Genomic DNA, 25,073 nt, shown 5'->3' with positions numbered 1-25,073 from the left:
AAATTCCGAGTATCTACACAGGGTCAATTTTCCTTATGTTTCTTAATCTGTAGAAAAAGGATGTTTTATTATTTTAATATTACTTTCATGGATTAGTAAGAAATTTATGGGCTCCTCTATGAGTTTTCAGGTATATCCAGTCATATGTGTCCCAGGATAACTGTGAATGTGGCTCAACCCAAAAATCATAACCTCATTTAAGACGTGAACTTTCATGTGCATTCTCTTGGTTCCTCAGCATTTAGCTTACCCACTGTTGTCATCATGCTTCTCTATCTTTGTAAATTTAACTTTTGAATTTTCTTGGTTTTTACCTTTGTATTTGGAAAATACACCAGTACAATCTACTTTCAATTTTCTCCTATATTATGGTTAGCATAAATTTTAAAAGTTACTTAGTAAATGATGGTAAAATATTGATTGGAATTACATAGAATTCTTTACTAATTTGTATGGGACTGTCAATTTTATTAATAAAGATGACTTGGTTAATGTCCACTTTCTCTAGTACTTAAAAAAAAAACTAAATAGGCTACAATGATTAATTCTCTACCTTTCTCATAATAAAGTGAAATCAGTAAATATTTAAAATTTAATTTTTAATGCTTCATATTAATGAAGTTTTCTTTAACTGTAATACACATGTTTGTATACTTCAGCTGAATTTTAAATGGTTTTTCAATTCAAGTATAATCTTTAACTTTTAGTTTTATCATTGAAACCTGAAAAATGAACATTTACCATGAAAACAATCACTACCTACTTCACTAATTATTTTTTAAGCCATTCTTTGGGGTAACTTTCTATGTTTGTAAGTGAGCATTTTAATTTTTTTACTGTCATCTATTGGTAATATCTATAGAAAAAAGTCATTCCCACTTATATTTAAAGGAGTAGGAACGCTGACAGCAGTTTTCCCAGCAAAACTATTTCTGTGACGATTTTACTGTTAATTTTGGTAGCTCTTCACACATCTGTTTTGACCAACGCTGGGGATCAGAGATCTAAAGATTTTGAGAAGGAGTTGTGTTTGTCATTGAACATGATGACATCCTCTGTGTAGTTCAGCCAGGGACAAGTACAGCTGGAGGAAAGGAAAGCTCCTGTTAGTTCTTGCACTTGGAGAGAACATTACGTTGTGTGGAACTGGGGATGTCCCAGGCTGTGTGCAATGGGAGGATCTTCTGCTCAGATGGCTGGAATGGAAGGCCCTCCTAAGGAAGGATTGTTTCTCCTGAGATTGGATGCTGGGATCATTTTAATTTTAATTCAAGTCTTTCATTTAGCAAGAAAGGGAGTTGCTTGGCATTTAGTGGATTATACAGTAGTCTTTGGCTTCTTTGTTTTTTGTTCAGACAAACCTCTGAAGTGGTCGTGTTTTGTTTAACTCATCACAGTTTCTGAGAGCTGTCTGAGGCTGGGATTCTGAGAGGCGTAGGACCCCCTGGCCTGCTCCTGAAGGTTAGATGCATTCTGGGTATCCTGTGTTCTTCCTTTCATTCCTGCTGTCTTTAATATGGAATGTGCTTAAAACATTTTTAAAATGTGTGACGAACTGGGTAGTTTTCTTTTTCTAGGTAGAGTAGGCAATGGCTTACTCATGTAGATCATGAGATTTATATTTCAACAAAAAGCAGAAACTTCCTTCACAGTGCATATTCCCCTCAATTAACTTGGTGAACCACCTATAACTTCCAGGTTTTCTCCCTTTGAAATGATGCTCTCCTGTCCTGACAGCTGGGTGTGGTGGTGCATGCCTTTAATCCCAGCATTCAGGGAGGCAGAGGTAAGCAGATCTCTGTGAGTTCAGTGTCAACCTGGTCTACAAAATGAGTTCAAGACAGCCAAAGCTCCACAGAGAAAGCCTGTCTTGAAAAACAAAAATACAAAACAAAACAAATGAACAAAAAAGGAAAGAAATAACCCTCTCTTCACCTTCTGTCTTACTGGGAACCATCCTCATTTTGTCATTGGATTTCTGAAGTTACTTTCTGAATTGTCTCTTTCTTTCTTTCTTTCTTTCTTTCTTTCTTTCTTTCTTTCTTTCTTTCTTTCTTTCTCTCTCTCTCTCTCTCTCTCTCTCTCTCTCTCTCTCTTCTTTCTTTCTTTCTTTTTTCCGTTTTGTATTGAGATGGGATCTCATGTGAACTACACTGGCCTTGAAACCACTTTATAGTTGATGACAACCGTGAATTTCTTCTCCTGTCTCCTCCTCTTCCCTGCTCCCATTACAGGTGTGTACTTCCATGTCTGATTTATGTAGTGCTAGGGATCCAGCCTTTGGCTTCCTGCATTCTGGGCGAGTACACTAGCAAATGAGCCACATCTGTAGGCCTCTCTCTTGCTCTCCTCTCTGATTCAGTGAGAGTCAGCCCTGTGGAGGTCAAAAGTGCTTTTCTCAATATATAAGCTGTCATAAACCTGCCTCTCTGAAATCCTATCCCGACAATTTGAATAAAATGTACTTCAGATTGCATGCCACTGCTTAGTGACCCTGTATATGGAATCCTGTTCAAGTCTTGACTTCATCTTGTGTTTTTTGCATCCATTCAGCTGACTGGACTATTTGTAGTAGGGAAGTATCAACTCCCTTTATTGTTCTGTTTTCCACACTGGAATTCCTGATCTTTCCAGGACAAGACTTCTTGTACTTTAGTTCTTTTTTTTTTTTGGCTTCTATAGTGCATTTTATTCAGAGCCTTAACCCTCACGCTATATTTTTGACTTAACTGTAATTCTGTCAGAATATTTTTTTTAATTTTTCATCAATTACACTTTATTCATTCTGCATCCCCCCATAAGCCCCTCCCTCCTCCCCTCCAAATCTCACCCTCCCTCCTCCCTCTGCATGCATGCCACTCCCCAAGTCCACTGATAGGGGAGGTTCTCCTCTCCTTTCTGATCTTAGTCTATCAGTTCACTTCAAACGTGGCTGCATTGTCCTCTACTATGGCCTGGTAAGGCTGCTCCCCTCCAGGGGGAGGTGATCAAAGAGCAGGCCAGTCAGTTCATGTCAGAGGCAGTCCCTCTTCACATTACTATGTAACCCAATTGGACTCTGAACTGCCCTGGGCTACATCTGTGCAGGGGTTCTGGGTTATCTCTATGAATAGTCCTTGGTTGGAGTATGAGTCTCTGGGAAGTTCCCTGTGTTCAAATTTTCTGGTTCTATTGCTCTCCTTGTGGAGACCCTGTCCTCTCCAGCTCTTACTATTTCCCACTTCTTACCTAAAATTCCGTTCACTCTGCCCAACAGTTGCCCATCAGGCTCAGCATCTGCTTTGATAGTCTGAAGGGCAGAGGCTTTCAGAGGCCCTCTGTGGTAGGTTCCTAGGTTGTTTCCTGTTTTCTTCTTCTTCTGATGTCCATCCTCTTTGCCTTTCTGGATGGGGATTGGACGTTTTAGTTAGGGTCCTCTCTCTTGCTTAGTTTCTTTAGATGCACAGATTTTAGTGGGTTTGTCCTATGTTGTATGTCTATATGAGTGAGTATATACCATGTGTGTCTTTTTGCTTCTGAGACAACTCACTCAGGATGATCCTTTCCAGATCCCACCATTTACCTGCAAATTTCATGATTTCCTTATTTTTCATTGCTGAGTAATATTCCATTGTGTAGATGTACCACAATTTCTGCATCCATTCTTCAATTGAGGGGCATCTGGGTTGTTTCCAGCTTCTGGCTATTACAAATAAAGCTGCTACAAACATGGTTGAGCAAATGTCCTTTTTGTGTACTTGAGCCTCTTTTGGATATATGCCCAGTAGTGGTATGGCTGGATCTTGAGGAAGCGCTATTCCTAGTTGTCTGAGAAAGCGCCAGATTGATTTCCAGAGTGGTTGTACAAGTTTACATTCCCACCAGCAGTGGAGAAGGGTTCCCCTTTCTCCACAACCTCTCCAGCATGTGTTGTCACTTGAGTTTTTGATCTTGGCCATTCTCATGGGTGTAAGGTGAAATCTCAGGGTTGTTTTGATTTGCATTTCCCTAATGGCTAATGAGGTTGAGCATTTCTTTAAGTGCTTCTCTGCCATTCGGTATTCCTCTACAGAGAATTCTCTGTTTAGCTCTGTTCCCCATTTTTTAAGTGGAGTACTTGGTTTGCTGCTTTTCAGCTTCTTTAGTTCTTTATATATACTGGATATGAGTCCTCTGTCAGATAAAGGGTTGGTGAAGATTCTTTCCCAATCTGTAGGTGGTCGCTTTGTTTTGATGACGGTGTCCTTTGCTTTACAGAAGCTTTTCAGTTTCATGAGGTCCCATTTATTGGTTGTTGCTCTTAGAGCCTGTGCTGTTGGTGTTCTGTTCAGGAAGTTTCCCCCTGTACCAATGAGTTCTAGGGTATTTCCCACTTTTTTTTCAAGCCGATTTAATGTGTCTGGTTTTATGTTGAGGTCTTTGATCCACTTGGACTTCAGTTTTGTGCAGGGTGACAAGTATGGATCTATTTTCATTTTTCTACATGTAGACATCCAGTTAGACCAGCACCATTTGTTGAAGATGCTATCTTTTTTCCATTGTATGGTTTTGGCGTCTTTGTCAAAGATCAGGTGTCCATAAGTGTGTGGGTTTATTTCTGGGTCCTCTGTTCGGTTCCATTGATCCACCATTCTGTTTCTATGCCAGTACCATGCAGTTTTTAAAACTGTTGCTCTATAGTACAACTTAAGATCAGGGATGGAGATACCTCCAGAAGATCTTTTATTGTAGAGGATTGTTTTAGCAATTCTGGGTTTCTTGTTATTCCATATGAAGTTGAGAATTTTCCTTTCCAGGTCTGTAAAGAATTGTGTTGGTAATTTGATGGGCATTGCATTGAATCTGTAGATTGCTTTTGGTAAGATGGACATTTTTACTATGTTAATCCTACCAAGCCATGAGCATGGGAGATCTTTCCATCTTCTCATATCTTCTTCTAATTCTTTCTTCAGAGATTTGAAATTTTTTTCATACAAGTCTTTGACTTCCTTGGTTAGGGTTACTCCGAGGTACCTTATGTCATTTGTGGCTATTGTGAAGGGTGTTGTTTCCTTAATTTCTTTCTCAGCCCTTTTGTCTTTTGTATACAGGAGGGCTACTGATTTTTTTGAGTTAATTTTGTATCCTGCCACTTTGCTGAAGGTGTTTATCAGCTGTAGGAGTTCCCTGGTAGAGTTTTTGGGGTCACTCACGTATACTATCATATCATCTGCAAATAGTGATAATTTGACTTCTTCCTTTCCAATTTGTATCCCCTTGATCTCCTTCAACTGTCTTATTGCTCTAGCAAGGACTTCCAACACTATGTTGAAGAGATATGGAGAGAGTGGGCAGCCTTGTCTTGTCCCTGATTTCAGTGGGATTGCTTTAAGTTTCTCTCCATTCAGTTTGATGTTGGCTATAGGCTTGCTGTATATCGCCTTTACTATGTTTAGATATGTGCCTTGTATCCCTGATCTCTCCAATACTTTGAACATGAATGGATGTTGGATTTTGTCAAAGGCTTTTTCAGCATCTAGAGAGATTATCATGTGGTTTTTTTCTTTCAGTTTGTTAATATGGTGGATCACATTGATGGATTTCCGTATATTGAACCACCCCTGCATACCTGGGATGAAGCCTACTTGGTCATAGTGGATAATATCTTTGATGTGTTCTTGGATTCGGTTTGCAAGTATTTTATTAAGTATTTTTGCATCAATGTTCATAAGGGAGATTGGCCGGAAATTCTCTTTCTTTGTTGAGTCTTTGTGAGGTTTAGGTACCAAGGTGACTGTGGCTTCATAGAATGAATTTGGTAATGTTTCTTCTGTTTCTATTTTGTGGAATAGTTTGAAGAGAATTGGTGTTAGCTCTTCTTTGAAGGTCTGGTAGAATTCTGTGCTGAAGCCATCTGGTCCTGGGCTTTTTTTGGATGGGAGACTTTTGATGACCGCTTCTATTTCTTTGGGGGATATAGGTCTATTTAGTTGATTTACCTGGTCCTGGTTCAGCTTTGGTAAGTCAAATCGATCAAGAAAATTGTCCATTTCATTTAGATTTTCAAATTTTGTGGCATATAGACTTTTGAAGTAAGTCCTAATGATTGTTTGGATTTCCTCAGTGTCTGTAGTTATATCCCCCTTTTCATTTCTGATTTTGTTGATTTGGGTGGTGTCTCTCTGCCTTTTAGTTAGCCTGGCTAAGGGTTTGTCGATCTTGTTGATTTTCTCAAAGAACCAGCTCTTGGTTTCATTGATTCTTTGAATTGTTTTATTTGTTTCCAATTGATTGATTTCAGCCCTGAGTTTGATTATTTCCAGCCGTCTACTCCTTCTTGGTGTGTCTGCTTCTTCTTTTTCTAGGGTTTTTAAGTGAGCCATTAGGGTGCTTGAATGAGCTGTCTCGAATTTCTTCTTGAAGGCACTTAGTGCTATGAACTTTCCTCTTAGCACTGCTTTCATTGTGTCCCACAAGTTCGGGTATGTTGTGTCTTCATTTTCATTGATTTCTAGAAAGACTTTAATTTCTTTCTTTATTTCTTCCCTGACCCAGCTGTCATTTAGTAACAAGTTGTTCAGTTTCCATGTGTGTGTAGGCTTTTTGTTATTTCTGTTATTGTTGAGGTCCAGCTTTATTCCATGGTGATCAGACAAGATACATGGGATTATTTCAATCTTCTTGTATCTGTTGAGGCTTGCTTTGTGACCCACTATGTGGTCTATTTTGGAGAAGGTTCCATGAGCTGCTGAGAAGAAGGTAAATTCTTTTGTGTTTGGGTGTAAAGTTCTGTAAATGTCTGTTAGGTCCATTTGATTCATGACCTCTGTCAGAGACATTGTTTCTTTGTTTAATTTCTGTTTGGTTGACCTGTCCTTTGTTGAGAGTGGGGTGTTGAAGTCTCCCACTATTAATGTGTGTGGATCTATATGTGCTTTAAATTTTATCAATGTTTCTTTCACAAATGTGGGTGCCCTTGTATTTGGGGCATATATGTTCAGGATTGTGATGTCTTCCTGGTGGAATTTTCCCTTGATGAGTATGAAGTGTCCTTCCCCATCTCTTTTGATTAATTTTGGTTGAAAGTCTATTTTATCAGATATTAGAATGGCTACTCCTGCTTGCTTCTTGGGTCCGTTTGCTTGGAAAGTCGTCTTCCAACCCTTTACCCTCAGGTAATGTCTATCTTTGTGTCTTAGGTGTGTTTCTTGTATGCAACAGATTGCTGGGTTTTGTTTACGTATCCATTCTGTTAATCTGTGTCTTTTTATTGGAGAGTTGAGTCCATTGATGTTGAGAGAGATTAATGACCAGTGGCTGTTAGATCTCTTGATTTTGATGTTGGCTGTGGTCATCAGGTTGTGTGCTTGGTTGCTTTTTGTTTTACTGAAGTGAGGTTATTTATTTCCTGTGTTTTCTTGAATGTAGCTAGCTTTCTTGGGTTGTATTTTCCCTTCCAGTGTCTTCTGTAATGCTGGGTTTGTTTGTAGGTATTGTTGAAATTTGTTTTTGTCATTGAATATCTTGTTTTCTCCATCTATGAGGACTGAGAGTTTTGCTGGGTATAGTAGCCTGGGCTGACATCTGTGTTCTCTTAGGGTCTGCATGATATCCGTCCAGGCCCTTCTGGCTTTCATAGTCTCTGTTGAAAAGTCAGGTGTGATTCTAATGGGTTTGCCATTATATGTTACTTGGCCTTTTTCCCTTGCAGCTTTTAGTATTTTTTCTTTGTTCTGTATACTTACTGTTTTGATTATTATGTGGCGGGAGGATTTTCTTTTCTGGTCAAATTTGCTGGGTGTTCTGTAGGCCTCATGTATTCTAATTGGCCTCTCCTTTAGCTTGGGGAAATTTTCTTCAATGATTTTGTTGAAAATATTTTCTGGGCCTTGGAGAAGGGAGTCTTCTTTTTCCTCTATACCTATTATTCTTAGGTTTTGTCTTTTCATATTGTCTTGCATTTCTTGGACGGTCTGTGTCAGGAATTTTTCAGATTTAACATTTTCTTTGACAGATACATCGATTTCTTCCATTGTATCTTCTACACCTGAGATTCTTTCTTCCATCTCTTGTAGTCTGTTGGTTATGCTTACCTCTGTAGTTCCTGTTTTCTTCCCTAGATTCTTCCTTTCCATTATTTCTTCCATTTGTGTTTTCTTTAATTTTTCCAATTCTATCTTCAGGTCTTGAGTTGTTTTGTTTACTTCCTTCACCTGTCTGATTGTACTTTCCTGTTTTTCTTTTAGTTCCTTCAACTCTGTTTCTTTCATTTCATTCAGTGTTTTAAGAATTTCCTTTCTAAAGGCCATAAACTGTTTGGCTGCAGCTTCCTCTATTTCTTTATGGATGGCAATATTCTGTTTGAGTTTATCTTCCTCTATGTCTTTATGAATCTTATTTGTTTCCTCTGTTATCATCTTCATGAGCATACTTGTTAGGTCATCTTCTTGGATTTCATTTATGGTGGGGTGTCCAGGGCTACTTGCCCCTGGGTAACTGGGTTCTGGAGATGCCATATTGCTCTGTCTTTTGTTGCTTGAGCTTTTACGCTGGCCTCTACCCATTGTGTTATCTTAGGAGTTTGGGGTTATTTTCTGGTGGTTCCTGGGGATCCTGTGGTGGAGAGAATCCCCTTTGCAGAAAGCTGGATTTTCCTGAAGGATGTCTTCTCAGCTTTTTGGGTATAGTCCCTGGATGACTGGTGTTTTTTCAGGAGTTGCTCACCTCAGGGATATAGACCTGAGTGGTAACTGTGGTCTTTGTTAGTCGAGAGGGTTCTCCTCTCACCCAGGGAAGTCCTGAGGGCAGCTGCCCTGTTTCTGGGTTTCTTGTTGCAAATTTAATGATCAGCTGCTGTGACCCAGTTGGACATCAGGCGCGCCTCAACTGTTTGTGCTTGTGTCTGGAGCACAGCTGAGTGCTGGCGCCTCGGCCCCACTAGACTGCTAGACTTTTTCTAGGGAAGGATTGGGTGATTTAGATCAGTACAGTTTCCTTCCTTCCCCGTGGATTCTCTGGAGACAGTGACTCCTAGTGTCTTTTTTTGCCCTGGTGCACACTGCTCAGTGTCCGCCAGCTGGCTGGCCACAGAAATTTGCCTGTGCCTGGAGCACAGCTGTGTGATGGCGGCTCAGTCTCTGCCAGCTGTCTGGTGCGCAGAAACTGCCTGTGTCTGCCTTTGTGGCTTTTGGGAGTCTGAGTGGCTCCCTAAGCTGGGTAATTTTCCGGGGACCTTTTCAGGTTGGGGGTGAGCTGAGTGCTCTGAGATCAGACCCGCCGTTTCTATCTCTGGCGGCGAATCAGGCGCGCAGGCAGGCAGGGCTCTGTGCTGGAACCTGGGTCCCCAGCTCTGGCTCCGGGCTGGCTCCTGGGGTGCCCGTGGAACCCGCCCGAGTCTTTTCCAGGGGATGTCTGGGTGACCTAAGGCCGGTCCCAATCGTTTCCTGTACCCTGGGGTTATCTCTCGACTGAAAATTCCAGTCTCTGATAGTGTGGTGCCCAAGGTTCAGTCTGGGACCGTGACCAGAGACACTGGCTTGTGGCTCTGGGCTGGGGCTGGGGCTGGCGGCCGGCAGCCAAGCGTCTGGCGGAACCGGGATCTCTTCCGCGGTTTAGCCAGTTGAGTTAAAAGCTGATTGAATCCCCCACCGTGGGGTATCCTCTCACCTGGGAAACACAATGACTGTGTTTTATGGCTGAGAGTTCTGATTGCTGTTCACTGTGTTGATCCTGCTGTGCTGCTGCTCAGAATGAGAGTCCTCCCGGCGCCGCCATCTTGCCCCTCCCCGTACTTTAGTTCTTAACGTGCTCAGATATCCCTATGTTTACATTAGACTGTCCTAACTTTATTTCTTCTTTTATTATTTGTAGTACTTATCAGTATCTAAAATAGAACGTATTACATTTATTTGTTTATATGTCTACATATATATGTGCTTGTGATCTTTGTAGAGTCACATACACGCCACTGATATGTGTGGAAGTTAGAGGACAACTTGCAGGAGTCCATTCTCTCTTCCTACCACATGAGTTTCAGAGATCAAACTCAGGTCATCAGACTTGGGAGTGAGCACCTTACCTACTGAGCCATTTCGCTGGCCCGGCAATAGAGTTAGTTTATTTTTCTGTATTGTTTAAACCCTATCTTCCTTACACATTCTACTCCTGTCTTTTAGCATCATTTGTTGGTGAGCTATATAACATGACATGTTTGGTTTTCAGTGTTGTGACAGCACTGGAATAATTCTGAAGCTTAAATGTTTGACTTCCAGTATCAGGTTTCAGTCCATGTATGGCTGGCTGAGTCCATTGTAGTAAGCCTGAGGCAAGGCAGAGTGTCATGAGGGGAGCATGCTGCAGAACCAAGGAGCCCACCCTGTCTTGGAAAGGAAGCAAAGTGAGACAGTGGAAGGAACCAGAGTCTCAAAGTACTCTGATGACTCTTAACTTATTTATCTCCCCTACACTTTAACCTTCTCCTTATAATCTACTACATTTTAAGTCTTTTCTTCAGGCAGAGTCCTCATCTCATTAACTCTGAAAACCTTGACAGACAAGTTCAGAAATGTGCTTTAATGACATCTAGGGTGTGTCTCATTGAAATCAGTCTGACCATCTATATTAACTATTACCTTGAGGAAAATTTTTCCTTGCCGTGGCCCAGCCCTGGCAATTCTGCTAGCAAAGAGAGAGAGACAGACACAGAGACAGACAGAGAAAGAGGGGGGTGGAGAACTAATGAGTATCTGATTACATTTGTTATTGAGTAAATGAACACATAACCAAATGTGTAAACATATGTTCTAGATATATAGCTAGCTGTTGTCCAGACGGACACTTGTTAACTATGATGGAATTAAGGCATGAGCACTTAATATAAAATCCATTTACTTCTACAAAAATATCCTTACCACATTCAGTATGACCTGGCTGCAATTTTCTCTAGCATCTTTATTTGGGAATGTGGCTGAGTTGCTTTTTCATTGTGTAAGTTAATATTTGTATGTATTCCCAAGAGTAAATTCAATGTAAATCTATTTTACTGATTCTTTTTTTTTTTCCTTGCAGGAATCATTTATTCTTTTGAATGCTTGTGAACACAGATTTTAAATTGGTCAAATTGCAGAACTTTGAGAGGGAGAGGGATGAAGTGACTTGAAAACAACACTGAGTATTAGAATGTTCTACAGGGCCATACTTTAATAATTTGAGGATGAGGGATAGAAGGTTAAAATATATAGTGTTCGTGCCTATTGAATATGTATATGACTTGGCTGTTTTTCTTTTTTTAGTTCTGATTGTAATATTTGTTTACTTGGTAATGTTTTTAATGTTTCTTTTTTTTAATTTAATGTTAACAGTCTCTCTGAACTCATGATTCTGTGGAGCAGTTCACAGTGTATGGATGTTGTTTTGTAGCAAAAGGTGAATCTAGTATGAGAATGTTAATTAGAGTATCGGGCGGGCTTAGGTTAATCAGTTTTGGATCAGAATTTCTGCTTTAGAATTAACCTGGCACATTCTTTAGTGCTTTCTCATCTGCAAAGTAGGTGTCAGTTTCACATGTAGGTCTGTGTTGAGAGATGGCACATGTCAAGCATGAAGGAAGACATGTGGCACTATTTGTTTTGTCTTCTTCTTGCCATGGAAGCATTTGCAATATGACAGAACGGTTTTCTCTGTAGCTAGTAAAAGGATACAAGGAACATTTATTTAGTGACTAACGTTAACTGAGGTGTGTTAAGTTACAGAAACAGAGGGAAATTGGGCAGCATGTTTTAATGCATAAAATTTGATACTGTAGATATCTTTGACTCTTCCAATATAGTTAGTATATCACCTAAGTAGATATATCTTAGTGCACAAGCCTTCTCATTTCCACCTCCCTGGTTATCAAAGCATCTACTTTCAGAATTAACACCCCACATTTTAAAACATATCTTGTAAAATTAATTGTGTTCAGAAGTATAATATTCTACTCATATGTTCTGACACATATTAAGGCTCTTTGTAACTTTGATCTTGTTTATTTTTCTTGTGCTTTTTATCTTCAAGCATTCTATGGCATTTATCAGTTCTTTCATAGTTGGATGAAATCTTGGTTTATTTTAAGATGATTTCTTACTGCTTCCATTCCAGTATGTATACAATATTTTCAGACCACAAAGACCCCTACGGAAACTTGAAAGAACATGGAGTCTTTGTGGGTAACCCTATGATAACATTGTTCTTGGCGTTGTGATGAACTATATGTGTGCATCAGCTTTGAGCCGTAATGATTGCTTTAATTATTTTAGACTTAGAATATACTTAATCTCCTGGATTGATGAAAGGTTAGAGTATAAGAGAAATAAATTTTCCCCATAAAATGTTTTATGAAGGATTTTTTCCCTCTCTGTGGTACTTCCTGATAGACAGATATTATGTCATATGTAATTGGATTGATGCTCAGCCTGAATACTTCTTTTTCTTCTTGCCAGCATGGGGTAACCTTGGAAATGTTCTGAAGAGTCAGAGTAAAATTTCTGAAGCTGAAAGCGCCTATAGAAATGCTCTGTACTACCGCAGCAACATGGCTGACATGCTGTATAATCTGTGAGTATGCCTTGCTTTCTTTCATGCTTGAAACCTGCTGTGAGGGGGACTATTGAGTTAACTAATGAAATGGAGATGCTAATATCTATTTCTCTAAAATAGTTTTTTCTTCTTTCTTTACTATTTTTTCCTTTTAATTAGATCTCTGAGCGCAGTAGATGAATGGTATTTGGGATTTCTCTGTGAGATGCTACATCATCTATATTCGTGATATATGGTTGAATTATTTTTTTTGAAGTACTATGTCACATATCAAAAGTTGGTATAAGTGTGTTCTACTTAAAAATATATGTTCTACTCAAACTTAGATGGATAAATACAAAATTTCAAAAACAAGTCTTTAATGGGATATATATATATATTTCAATTATATATATAATTGAAATTGGATATTAAATGACATGTTTTTCTTCACTAAAATCAACCAGGGAGATAGCAGAAAGATTGTAGTTGTTAGGTACAGTTTCTTCTAGTTTAGCGTGTCCAGTTCTTCAAAGATAATCATGATTACATCAAAGTTTGTGTAATGTCGTATTTCAAAATACCCCTCAGTGTTGAGTTTGAAAAAACTCAAGTGCTAAATTATCTTTGTTTTTTGGATGGAAGGTTCCAGGAGGCATTGTGAGTTTGGATTGGTAAATGAAAAGTGAACTTGAATCCTTTCCTTTATCATTTACATTTAGGAAATTTTTATATGTAATAGAAATTTAGCCTAAACAGGAAAGAGTATCTAGTTTATTGACTCCTCTTGCTGGGAACCTTTGGGGTTGCTAGGGTGCTGAGAGAGTTAGATCCAGGTGCTTGGCACTGTTGGAGAATTTGATACAGTTTTATTGTTCTGGCTTTTCTCTGTTCTCAGTGGGACTGTGGGACAGGCAGGAAGATGGCTCTTGGTATTTTATGCATGTAGAATCCTGGCTCTTCTCAGTCTTGCTGGGAAAGAATATCAATGTCACATCCTCTCCTCAGTCCGCTGGCTCCCAGTTCTCCTCTGTCTTTTGGTCTGCATTTACCCTGGAAAGAATCTCTGAATGACTCATGAGGCCATAAGCTTTCATGGATGAAATTGTAGGAAGAGTGGGTAGGACTGTGTAACATCTATGCAGGCTCTTTCAGGGTTACTGTGGAGCCACAGAGGACCAGTTACTTATAACAATGTAACCACTCTTAGTCAGAACTTGATGCCTACTTTTTTTTTTTTTTTTTTTTTTGTTCTGTTTTCTTTTATTTCCAGAACAGATTTCTCTGTGTAGTTTGGTTGTCCTAGAACTTACTTTGAAGACTTGCCTGGCCTCTAACTCACAGAGATTCACCTGCCTCTGCCTCCTGAGTGCTGAGTTTAAAGACATGTGCCACTATCACTGGCTTGTAATTAAACTCTTAACACGAAAAAAAAAAGGATTTTATTTTTCTTAGTCTTTTGTAGAAAGCTTAATTTAATAGCATTCCTTTTTGTCGCTAGAAACTTGAGTACTTTTTCTGTCATCACTCAAGAATCTTCTTATAGGTGCTTAGTAATTCTATCCCATGTATGTGATGCTCAGTGATAAAGAGTTTGATCACTAAATATGTTATCCTAGGTTCCATCCCCTACAGCAAAGGTGGGAGAGATATTTCATGTGGAACAATTGAAATTGATGAACTTATTGGAATAAAGTACCTTCTTTTCTTAATGAACTTTAGAGGATTTGGAGAATCTTAAGTTTCTGTTCTGTCCATTTCCTACTTACATTATAAATCATCAGAAATATTTTGTAGCAGTTAACCTTTTTATTAATAATATAACCTGCAGACATTAGTAACTTCATTAAACTTTAAGTAGAAATTGATGAGAAATTAACTCCCACTGGCCAGATACAATATGATTCCTGGTTGTCAGAATTAATCTTGTCATTAATCCCTGTAATTTTATTTATTTTTATTTTATTTTTTTAAATTTTTTGTCTGTAATTTTATTTTTATACTAATATTTAAAAATACTAACCAGTAACTTTAAATAGCACATCTGAATATTGATTCATGTAAGAATAGACAGCAAAGGTTGATTTGGAAAATATTAAATAAGATGAGCCTGAGTGATATGGAGTTATATCTGAAGTTGCTTTAAGAGATTGCATAAGTGTGAGCATTTTCTAGGATCAGGAATATTTAATTATATGAGAGAGCACAAGGTTATATTCTCTGTTTATGATCTGGTGTTTGAAAATTTCCAGTATTCCTTCTGCCATAACAGTTGTAAGTGCTTCTTCTTCTCCTCCTCCTCCTTCTCCTTGTCCTTCTTCTTAATTATTTTTCTTTCATAGAACACATTTATATAATACATATAATATATACATATAACACATACAATAATTCTCCTCTCTTTACTCCTTCCAGTTTAGCTCTTTTATACCAGTTTCCCCTCTCTTTGCTCCTTCTAGTTTAGCTCCAACTGGGATGGATTCAAAGAATGAGGAAGGCAGGACTCAGAGCTGTTCTAAGGTCACACACAGAGTCATCTCTCACCTGAACACATACTCTTCTAGCTGTATCATATCTACATCTCCACATCTGCTTAAATTGAAAAGGATATACAATGAAAACTGGGCACACAGGAAACCTCCAATATGCACATCTCAAAATTCAAAAAGAGCCAGTTGTGGTGGCACACACCGGTAGGATTTGCTGAAGGAGGCAGAGGCAGGAGGATCATGAGTTCAAGGCTATATACTCACTCATATAGACATGTAATATAGGATAAACGTACTAAAATCAGTACACCTAAAGAAACTAATCAAGAGGGAGGACACTTGCTAAAATGCTCAATTCCTATCCAGAAAGGCAAAGAGAATGGACATCAGAAGAAGGAGAAAACAGGGAACAAGTCAGGAGCCTGACACAGGACCTCTGAAAGGCTCTGCCCTGCAGACTATCAGTGCAGATGCTGAGATTTATGGGCAACCTTTGGGCAGAGTGCAGGGAATCTTAGGAAAGAAGTGGGAAACAGTAACATCTGGAGAGGACAGGAACTCTACAAGGAGAGCAACAGAGCCAAAAAATCTGAGCATAGGGGTCTTTCCTGAGACTGATACTCCAACCAAGGACTATGCATGGAGATAACCTAAGACCCCTGCACAGATGTAGCCCATGGCAGTTCAATATTCAAGTGGGTTCCATTGTAATAGGAACAGGGACTGTCTCTGACAGGAACTGATTGGCCTGCTCTTTAATGACCTCCCCCTGAGGGGGAAGCAGCATTACCAGGCCACAGAAGAAGACAATGCAGCCACTCCTGATGAGGCCTAATTGACTAGAATCAGAAGGAAGGAAAAGAAGACCTCCCCTATCAGTGGACTTGGGGAGGGGCATGCATGCAGAGGGTGGAGGAAGGGAGGGATTGGGACAGGAGGAGAGAGGGAACCAGAGGGGGGATACAAAGTGAATAAAGTGTAATCAATAAAGAATTTTTAAAAATCCAAGAAAAAACAATTAGAATCATCTTCACAGACAGAAATAAAATGTTTGGAGTTAAATCTAATAGAATGCAGCAAGTAACTTTTTAATCACAGTTACCGCCTTTATGAATTTACTAACTGTGTGACATAAGAACATGGTTGGATTTTTAGTGGGATGGCATGCCTGGACCAAGATTTGCTTTCAATTAATGCTGAGGAAAGCATTTAAGGATCTGTTAATTATTGCATCTGAATATCATTTAACTCCATGTTTGTAGACAGTAGCCGTGTATTATGAAATTTAAGGCAATGTTTCATCCATTCTTAACAAAGATAGCATGAAGCATAGCTCATGGTCACCTTTTTATTCATATTTCAAAACCACTAAAGTTGCATGTTTTACACAGGAAATTATTTTAAAAGAGTTTTAGCAGGTCTGTGTTTGTATATTAGCTTTTCTTTTAGAGTATAACGTATTTTCAGAGACAAAGTCTTTGAGCTGTTGTTCTGTGATTTACATCATTGTGTTTCATAAATATGTAGTTGACTTACATTCTTTTAACTGTGCTATTCACTGATTTCTGAAATATAATAATTTTTTGGCTGAAAAGTAGTTGATGTCCTTTTATTGTTGGTATAGATTTGTCGCAGGCAGTCTTTTCTTTTAAGCATGTAATTCAGTAAAACATTGAATGTTTTCATTATTTATTCACTTTCAGAAGGCAGATAGTAAAGTTAGTGCAGTATAATCATATTTTTATTATCTTATATAGCAGAGAGATCATGTTTGAGTATAATTGGGATTTTTCCCTTGTTCCATGTTTTTAGAATCCAAGTATCCAATCTGTGGAGCTTGAAAAGGGAAAGGAAATTAACTTTTAGATTCAAAGGAAGTAAAAAGAAAATATAAATGAACTAGAATTTGGAGAAGCAATGGTCAAGGATATGAAAAGATCTGAAAATCCTGGCAAGAGTGATATAGAGCAGAATAGAAAATCTCATGTGCAAACCTGAAAAGGAGAAAGGTATTTTTATAAACAGATATGTGGATACTTAAAATAACACAGTAGTAAACACGTAAAAATTCTGCATTTACTATCCTGGGAAAATACAGCATCTCAGTTTGTGCTAAAGAGTAAAAAGTAATCTAAGTCAAATGCCTTGGGAAAGCTCAAGAAATATAATCAAAATTTTCTTAGACCTGGGTGGTGGTGGTGCATACCTTTAATCCCTGCGCTCTAGAGGCAGAGGTAGGTGGATCTCTGTGAGTTTGGGGACAGCCTGATCAACAGAGTGAGTTCCAGGACAGCCACGGCTATACAGAGAAACCCCATCTTGAAAAAAACAGAAAAAAAAGTTTCTTAGGAAAGAACCAAGTCAAGGTGCTTTTCAAGTGGCCCTGACAGATCCTCAAAGAAGTGTCAGAGTTCTGTCTTATTTTTAGGAAGCAAGATTATACTGAAAGCAAAACTTGGCAAAATTACATACACACATACAAAAGAACAATCTGCCAGCTCCACCCTAAAATCAAAATAAGACTCAAACAAGAAAGAATAAATCAAAAATCACAATAGACTAGTCAAACTTATGAATACAAATGCATGCATGTCTTGAAATTAATTTAGTGCATGTAGGAACATATTAAAGATTAAAGCACTGCAGGCAGGTGTTACTTAGTCTGGGATTAATGGTGTGATGTTTAATATTGCAATTCAATTACTACACTCTTAATTTAAAAAGTCAGGAGAAAAAAATACATAATCTCTAGAAATGTCAGAAGGGCATTTGATCAGCAGCTACCATGGAAAGTAAGGCTTCTAAACAAACTAAGAATGGATTAATATTGTAACACATAATAAAGAATGTCTGTCAATTCTGCATTTAGAGGAAAGTATAATAGCCTCGCCTCTAATATAATATAAAGAAGCAGTGGCTTCATTATTATAGTCCCCCATAGGATTTCTAACTATATTTACTGTTTTTTTTTTTTTTAGATAAGTCATGAGAGCTCAATGAAAATAGGAAAAATACTCTACCACTAGTAATAGATATTCATAACCACATTCTCTAAAATACGTAGTTTGATCACACGCTAGACAATTCTGTCTCATAAATAACCTCATTACGTGTGATCCTGTACTACTTTAATCCTAGTGCTCAGGAAGTAGAAGCAGGAGGATTAGGAGTTCAATATTCTCTTCCATAACAAAGCAAGTTTGACATGAGTACGCTACATGGGACCGTGTTTTAAAAATACCAAACTAAAAAGGACTGCCTCCTCAAGTACACAATAAGGACCTTTGCTCAACCATATTGGTAGCAGCTTCATTTGTATTAGCCAGAAGCTGGAAACAATCCAGATGCCCCTCAACTGAGAAATGGATACAGAAGCTGTGTTACATCTACACGATGGAATATTACTCAGCAATAAAAAACAAGGAAATTTTGAAATTTGCAGGTAAATGGTGGGAACTGGAAAATATCATCCAGAGTGAGGTATCCCAGAAGCAGAAAAACACACATGGTATATATTCACTTATAAATGGATGGACATATAATCTAGGATAATCATACTAAAATCTGGACACCTAAAGAAGTTAAGCAGGAAGAAGGACCTTGGGTAAGATGTTCAATATTCATCCCGAAAGGCAAATGGGATAGTCATCCAAAAAAAGGTGAAAATGAGGAACAAGACAAAAGCCTACCACAGAGGGCCTCTGAAGACTCTACCCAGCAGGTAAAGCAGATGCTGAGACTCATAGCCAAACTTTGGGCAGATGTAGGGAATCTTATGAAAAACGGGGAGATAGAAAGACCTGGAAAGGTCTGGAGCTCTACAAGGAGAATGACAGAACTAAAATATCTGGACCTAGAGGTCTTTTCTGAGACTGATAATCCAACCAAGGACCATGCATGGAGATAATGTAGAACCACTGCACAGATGTAGCCCATGGCAACTCAGTCTCCAAGTGGGTTCCCTAGTAATGGGAACAGGGACTGTCTCTTACATGAACTCAGTGGCTGGTTCTTTGATCACCTCCCCCTGAGGGGAGGAGCAGTCTTGCCAGACTATATACTCACTCATAGGTGGATATTAGACATATAATATAGACTATACATACTAAAATCTGTACACCTAAAGAAACTAATCAAGAAGAAGGACTCTGGCTAAAATGCTCAATCCCTATTCAGAAAGGCAAAGAAGATGGACATCACAAGGAGAAAACAGGGAACAAGTCAGGAGCCTGCCACAGAGGGCCTTTGAAAGGCTCTGCCCTGCAGGATATGAAAGCAGATGCTGAGACTTATGGCCAAACTTTGGGCAAAGTGCAGGGAATCTTATGAAAAAAGTGGGAAATAGTAAGACCTGGAGAAGAGAAGAGCTCCACAAGGAGAACAACAGAACTAAAAAGTCTGGGCACAGGGGTCTTTTTTGAGACTGATATGTAGCCCATATCTGCAGATATGTAGCCCATGGCAGTTCAGTGTCCAAATGGGTTCCATAGTCATGGGAAGAGGGACTGTCTGTGACATGAACTGATTGGCCTGCTCTTTCATTACCTCCCCCTGAGGGGGTAGCATCCTTACCAGGCCACAGAGGAAGACAATGCAGCCACTCCTGATGAGATCTGATAGACTAGGATCAGAAGGAAGGAAAGGAAGACCTCCTCTATCAGTGGACTTGGAGAGGGGCATGCTTGGAAAAGGGGAAGGGAAGGAAGGAGGGATTGGGAGGGGAGAGAGGAGGGAGCTATAGGGGGATACAAAGTGAATAAAATGTAATTAATAAAAAAGGACTACCTCTTGAATCAGTTGCCTGCTGATGAACTGCATTCATTTCCTCGCACATTTATATTAGTGTTGGTTCTTCCATTCTTGTGTTATGTATGGCTACTGTGAGCAAAGTACTTAAACTGGATTACAAAACTATAGAGGTGTACTGTTTTGTAAATTCACTTTTGTTAGGGAGGGGAGCTTATTCTTCTGAAAGCCTTAATGTCCCTTTCTGTGGTTTGCTAGGAATCTTTGGCATTTCATGCTTAACTATATTCTTACACGGCCATCATTTTATAAAGATGCCCATCCTATTCCCATAAGAGCTTTCCATGTTAACTAATTATTAGTGTAATGACTTTATTTCTACATAGGCTCATAGGCTGGGTAATATGTATTAGAATTCAGCAGAACCTTTTATGTATATATGTAAAGTTTCCCCCACATATCTCACAATTGGGAGAATCAGTTTCACTGAAGCAATGATGTGTAATCCAAAGAGGAGTGATCAGCAAGCAGTTGATACTTTTTAAGAACTAAAAATATTCATATGGGATTTGTTGGTTTATGTTTTCCATGATGTCCAAAGACACCTTAGGAGGGAGTCATTTTTAGTAGAAGCATCAATTATGGAAAAGAGATGTGGAGTTACTTTATGTTACTGTGATAAAGTACCATCATGAGAGCAATTCATAGAAGGAACAGTCTATTTTGGCTTAAAGTTCAAAACAGATAAAAATCTCATCATTGCAGGGATTTGTGACAGCAAGTGGCAGGCATGGTGGCTGGACCTGGGAGCTAAGAACTCACCTCTCAGTCACCTCTTCACCTGCAATCACAAGCAGAGCATGAATAGGAAGCGGGGTGACAGTAATGGTTAAAACTCTCCTCCACTGACATAGTTCCTGCCAAAGCTTCCACAGCCCAAAGGTTCCCCAGTCCCTCCCAAACAGGGGCACCAGCTTCAAACTAAAGTTTTCACACCATTGCAATGGAGTGCCAAGTTGTCCCCTTATAGATCCAATAATAACCAGCACATTAGAGGTCTGTTTTTATATTCAGTGTTAAGTTTGAGAACTAATTTTAGCTCATGATCACGTGATCATGAGTTTATGAAAACTTAAATAGAAAAATTTTCATAGTGTGCTTTTATTTTAGTTGACCTAAATGTTCTTTTCAGAAAGACCTGGAATCACTCTTTGGGTATGCCCCCCTGTAAATCTTCCTTGCAACCTCATTATTTTCTCTTCCATATACACTTTAGCATTCTTGCTTTGTTTTGGTCAGCCAGGTTACAATTCACACCTATGCCTCTCAGACCCATCTTATTTTGCAGTTAGTTTGCACATCTGCCCTGTGAATCACTGTGAGTTGATTTTATAATTTAGCTGTAAGGTGAAGACTCTTTTCCTACTATTTAAAATCCCTGATTCTTGTAACACCTATTACAAATATCATTGGCTTTCACATGGTTTTGGGAAACAGTGGCTCACTGTGAAGTTCTGTTTCTTATTCATCAGTAGCACCATATCTATAAACTCACCCAGCAAATACTAAACATTTTCAGAATAACAGTCTTTGGATTAGAAGGCAAGAGTTAGCTCACAAGGAAAGTATAGTTTCTGTCTTCAAGTAGTTTGAAATCTGGATTTTAGATTATTTGTTCGAGCTGGGGCGATGGTTTCCTAGCAAACAATGAAGTGGTACAGAGTTCAATCCTGAGAACCCTCATTAATGCAGGGTGGATGTAGCAATTATTTGATAGTTCTAGTCATGGAAAGCTGAGTCAGGAATCCCTAAATCAGTCAACCTGGGGAGACTAGGTGTATCAGTCGATTCTTGATAGATATCCCGCCCTAAAGAATAAGGTCGGAGAGCAATTCAGGATGGTTCCTGACATCAGTTTCCACACACACAAAATACTTGGACCCCCACACAGGTAAACATTTGTACACATGCATGTGTATGAACACTATATGGATAATGCTAAGCTGGTGATGATAGCGTATACCAGTAACCACAAGCTGGTTTCGGACTCTTGATCCTCTTGCCATGGCCTCCTGAGTGCTAGGATTCCCAGAATGCACCAACTATGCCTGGCTAAGGTTACTTCTGAGTAAAACCCATGACTAAGTGACACCCATGTTCTATTGTAACATGGCGGACAAAGTCTTAACTAAGCCTGGAAGAAAAGGAAAAGGATGCTAGGAGTTGTAGTAGAGAAATAAGTGAGAAGGATGGCATAAGGGCAAAAATGAGTTTTGCCTATGTAATTTGAAGTGTTTTCTGTAAACATCCAAAATTCATTTTTAAGGCTTTTGTAAGGACATTTAGAGGTAGGGTGTGTAGATTTTGTTCTCATAACTATATAATTGTGTGAATGAAAACTGACTTTAAATGGATGTATTTGTGTAATGTATATGAGCCTCAATACAAGAACTGCTAATGGAACTATAGGTAAAAACAATATTTAAGCATCTTGATAGAGGATGTATAACTTTATATTCCTGGAAAAGGGGAAAAAACCAGGATGTTAGATGTCAATATCTGAGTCTTGATTCTTCTTCATAAAGTATTCAGAGAAAATCATTTTGCGCAAAGAAAGCCACAGGGAATCTCTGAGACTGATTTATTGTTCAGAAATGTATGGGCACAGTGGCCACAGCATTTACATGAACACTAAGTGTCCCTTGGCAGCTAGAGATGTAAATTATTTATATTTTCATTTCTAGTGCAGGATGCAATCTTTGGCACTTCTTTGGTGCTCTGCACATGCTTTTGAACAGAAGTGAATCAAACCTGTCACTCCACACTCACTGCTTTCGACGTCTTTGGCAAGGACACAGGGCACTGTGTCTGAGACTCCTGTGGAACTGTCAGCCTTGCCTTCTCCTGCAAGTGGGAAGCTGGAATCATTTAATAAGTAGGAGCCTGGAAAGAAAAAGGACAGAGAGCAGGTCCTGCTTTTGCTTGTTTGTGTTATGTGGTTCCTATTTCAGATGTAGTTGCAAAATAGCACTGTATGAGCCAGGCTGTGCTGAAGAGAGGCGGTTCATTCATATTAACTCTGTAGAAAGGAGTTAACACAGACTCCACGCTGGAACAAACTGAATGGAGGCGGTTTTTGTTGTTGTTTTTGTTGTTTGTTTTATTTTTTGTTTTTGTTTTTTTCTGAAATATTATTAAAAACTCTTTAATTTTGTAGTCATTTCCTCTGGAGCTGTGAAGGTGAAACCGAGGACGTGTGTTAGAAAGCCCATAAAAGAGATTATAAGGCAGCTCAGTCACTGTCTGAGTTACTGCTTCCTGTTCACTTTAACTTTCAAACTGATTGGAAGTTGCCTAAATGGCCAGAAGCTTTTCTATTGTTGTTCTTCCTAAAATTATGATCACCCAGAGCATGCAGATGATGTGCGGTAGAATTTTAAGTAAATTAATTTCAGTTTTCTCAGAAGGAGGTTTTGCAATATGAAAAGAAAGTGTCTTTCTGTCTCTGCTCTTGAGGAAAAATGAACAGATGTAAATTTGTTATTTGCGTAGTTCCAATCAGTTCGCTGCAGATTTCCAATTACTGTGGCTTAAGAATTATTTTCTAGACACACCAGGAATTATAGTAATATCGCCTGACACTTAATTTATTCTCTCAGTTATATAGAACCTAACTAAGCTTTTGCTTACATGATAGTAAAGTTGCTTAAAGTATAATTGAAGTTTGAGGGCATCTGGATGTGGTGATGATAATAAATTTAAAAACTAATACTGTGTCATTTGCTACTTATTTCTTATATATTTTATTTGTACAAATCAACACATTATTCCTGGTGGCTGAATTATATCTCTAATCACTCCTTTCAATTACTCTCTTCAAGATTACCCTTATTGAGGTAAGGCCTCCACGCTGACCCTATTTCCAGCAAAAGCAACCCTTCTACCATTCTCAAACTCGCTTCCCTTTTTTAATTCTTTTGTTTTTACCTCACTCTTATTGCTATAAAGCACATGAATTAATTATATAACTATAAATATTTGTAGTAAAATTGAATATAAATCCAGAGTTAACTTTCTAGAGTGTTAAAAGACTGACTGGGGATGCATTATAGTAGTACAGTATATGCTTAATATGTGAAAGACATCAGGGTCCATATACACCATAACACACACACACACACACACACACACACACACACACAAACACACACGACTCTTAACTAAGAAAATGAAAAGTCCAAAAGGCATCATTTTGTAATATTTACAAAGTTTCTAGGGCATTGCTTAGTACACAGTGAGTGCTTGATAAATTTTTATTGGAGATATATGTGTGCACATTATTGTGCTCTGGGTACCTCTGTTCTCCTCAAGTACCCATATGAAAAAGATATGTCCTGGATTATTTTAGAAACTGTCCTTCCCTCTGTATCTTCCTTCCTTTCTCCCTGACTGTGAGAGATAACACCAGTTACACGCTGATGCCCTTTTGACTTCGTGCATATATGTCACCTTCAATCAAGGTTCTCCAGTTTTTGACTTTGCCCCTGGGGTCCTTTAAGATGGGATGTCATGTCACAGGATTGGATGAAAGTGATCCCATTTCTGTCCTGTCAGTATGAGTACAGTGTAAGAAAATGCCCACACAACATCTGAAGGAGACCTAAGCCTAGTCTGGTTGTTATAAATTCATAATATGGCAATTTTTATTGGAAAGTCTCATTTGAGGGACTAATCCAAACTATCTTGAAGTCTAAAGAGACGGTGGACTTTATTGGTATTTGGCAATATTCATGCTCATTTGCCTGTTTGAAGTGGAAACATTTAGAAAAATCTGTAATTCTTTAAAGATCAGCATTAGTTGTGGGTACTGCTAGCCTAGGGGGATAAGCTGTGTCCTAAAACTCAGAGAAAACAATTTTTCATAGAAACTGTCAACTGTGCCGGGCACAGCGGTCTGCATACCTGTAATCCCTGCACTTGAGGTAGGGGGATTACCAAATGTTTGAGTCAGCCGGAGGCTGTATTGTGAACGCCTGTCTCCTAAGAAATAGAAATAAAAATAAAACAGTGAAGCAGCAGATGAGGATGATGCAAATAAGACGAGAAAACAGGCCAATTCTTATACCCTGTTTTTTGTTGTTGTTTTGTTTTATTTTTTCAAACGTGAACTAGAGATGGCAGTAGTCACCTCAGGCAAGAGGATTAAAAATTCAAAGGCTGCCGGATAATACAGAGAGTTGGAGGAAAGCTAGGGAAACTTGGGAAGATCCTTTTTAAGAATGAGATGAAGTAGGCTGGGCATAGAGTGAAGTGGTAAAGGGCGGC

At 38.8% G+C, this 25,073-nt stretch overlaps 1 protein-coding gene across 1 annotated transcript in view; it reads left to right on the top strand.

Annotated features, from left to right (window-relative positions):
- Tmtc2 (transmembrane O-mannosyltransferase targeting cadherins 2) overlaps positions 1 to 25,073 on the top strand; it is a 420,888-nt gene that overhangs the window by 222,206 nt on the left and 173,609 nt on the right. Inside the window, exon 4 of the mRNA XM_060377973.1 lies at positions 12,438 to 12,552. Within this exon, the coding sequence (XP_060233956.1) occupies positions 12,438 to 12,552 (115 nt within the window). The remainder of the gene's footprint in view (positions 1 to 12,437; positions 12,553 to 25,073) is intronic.

This window comes from Meriones unguiculatus, chromosome 2 (genome assembly GCF_030254825.1).
Source record: "Meriones unguiculatus strain TT.TT164.6M chromosome 2, Bangor_MerUng_6.1, whole genome shotgun sequence".
In the NCBI taxonomy this organism is placed as follows: Eukaryota; Metazoa; Chordata; class Mammalia; order Rodentia; family Muridae; genus Meriones; species Meriones unguiculatus.
This window is presented reverse-complemented; position numbering and strand designations above follow the sequence as displayed.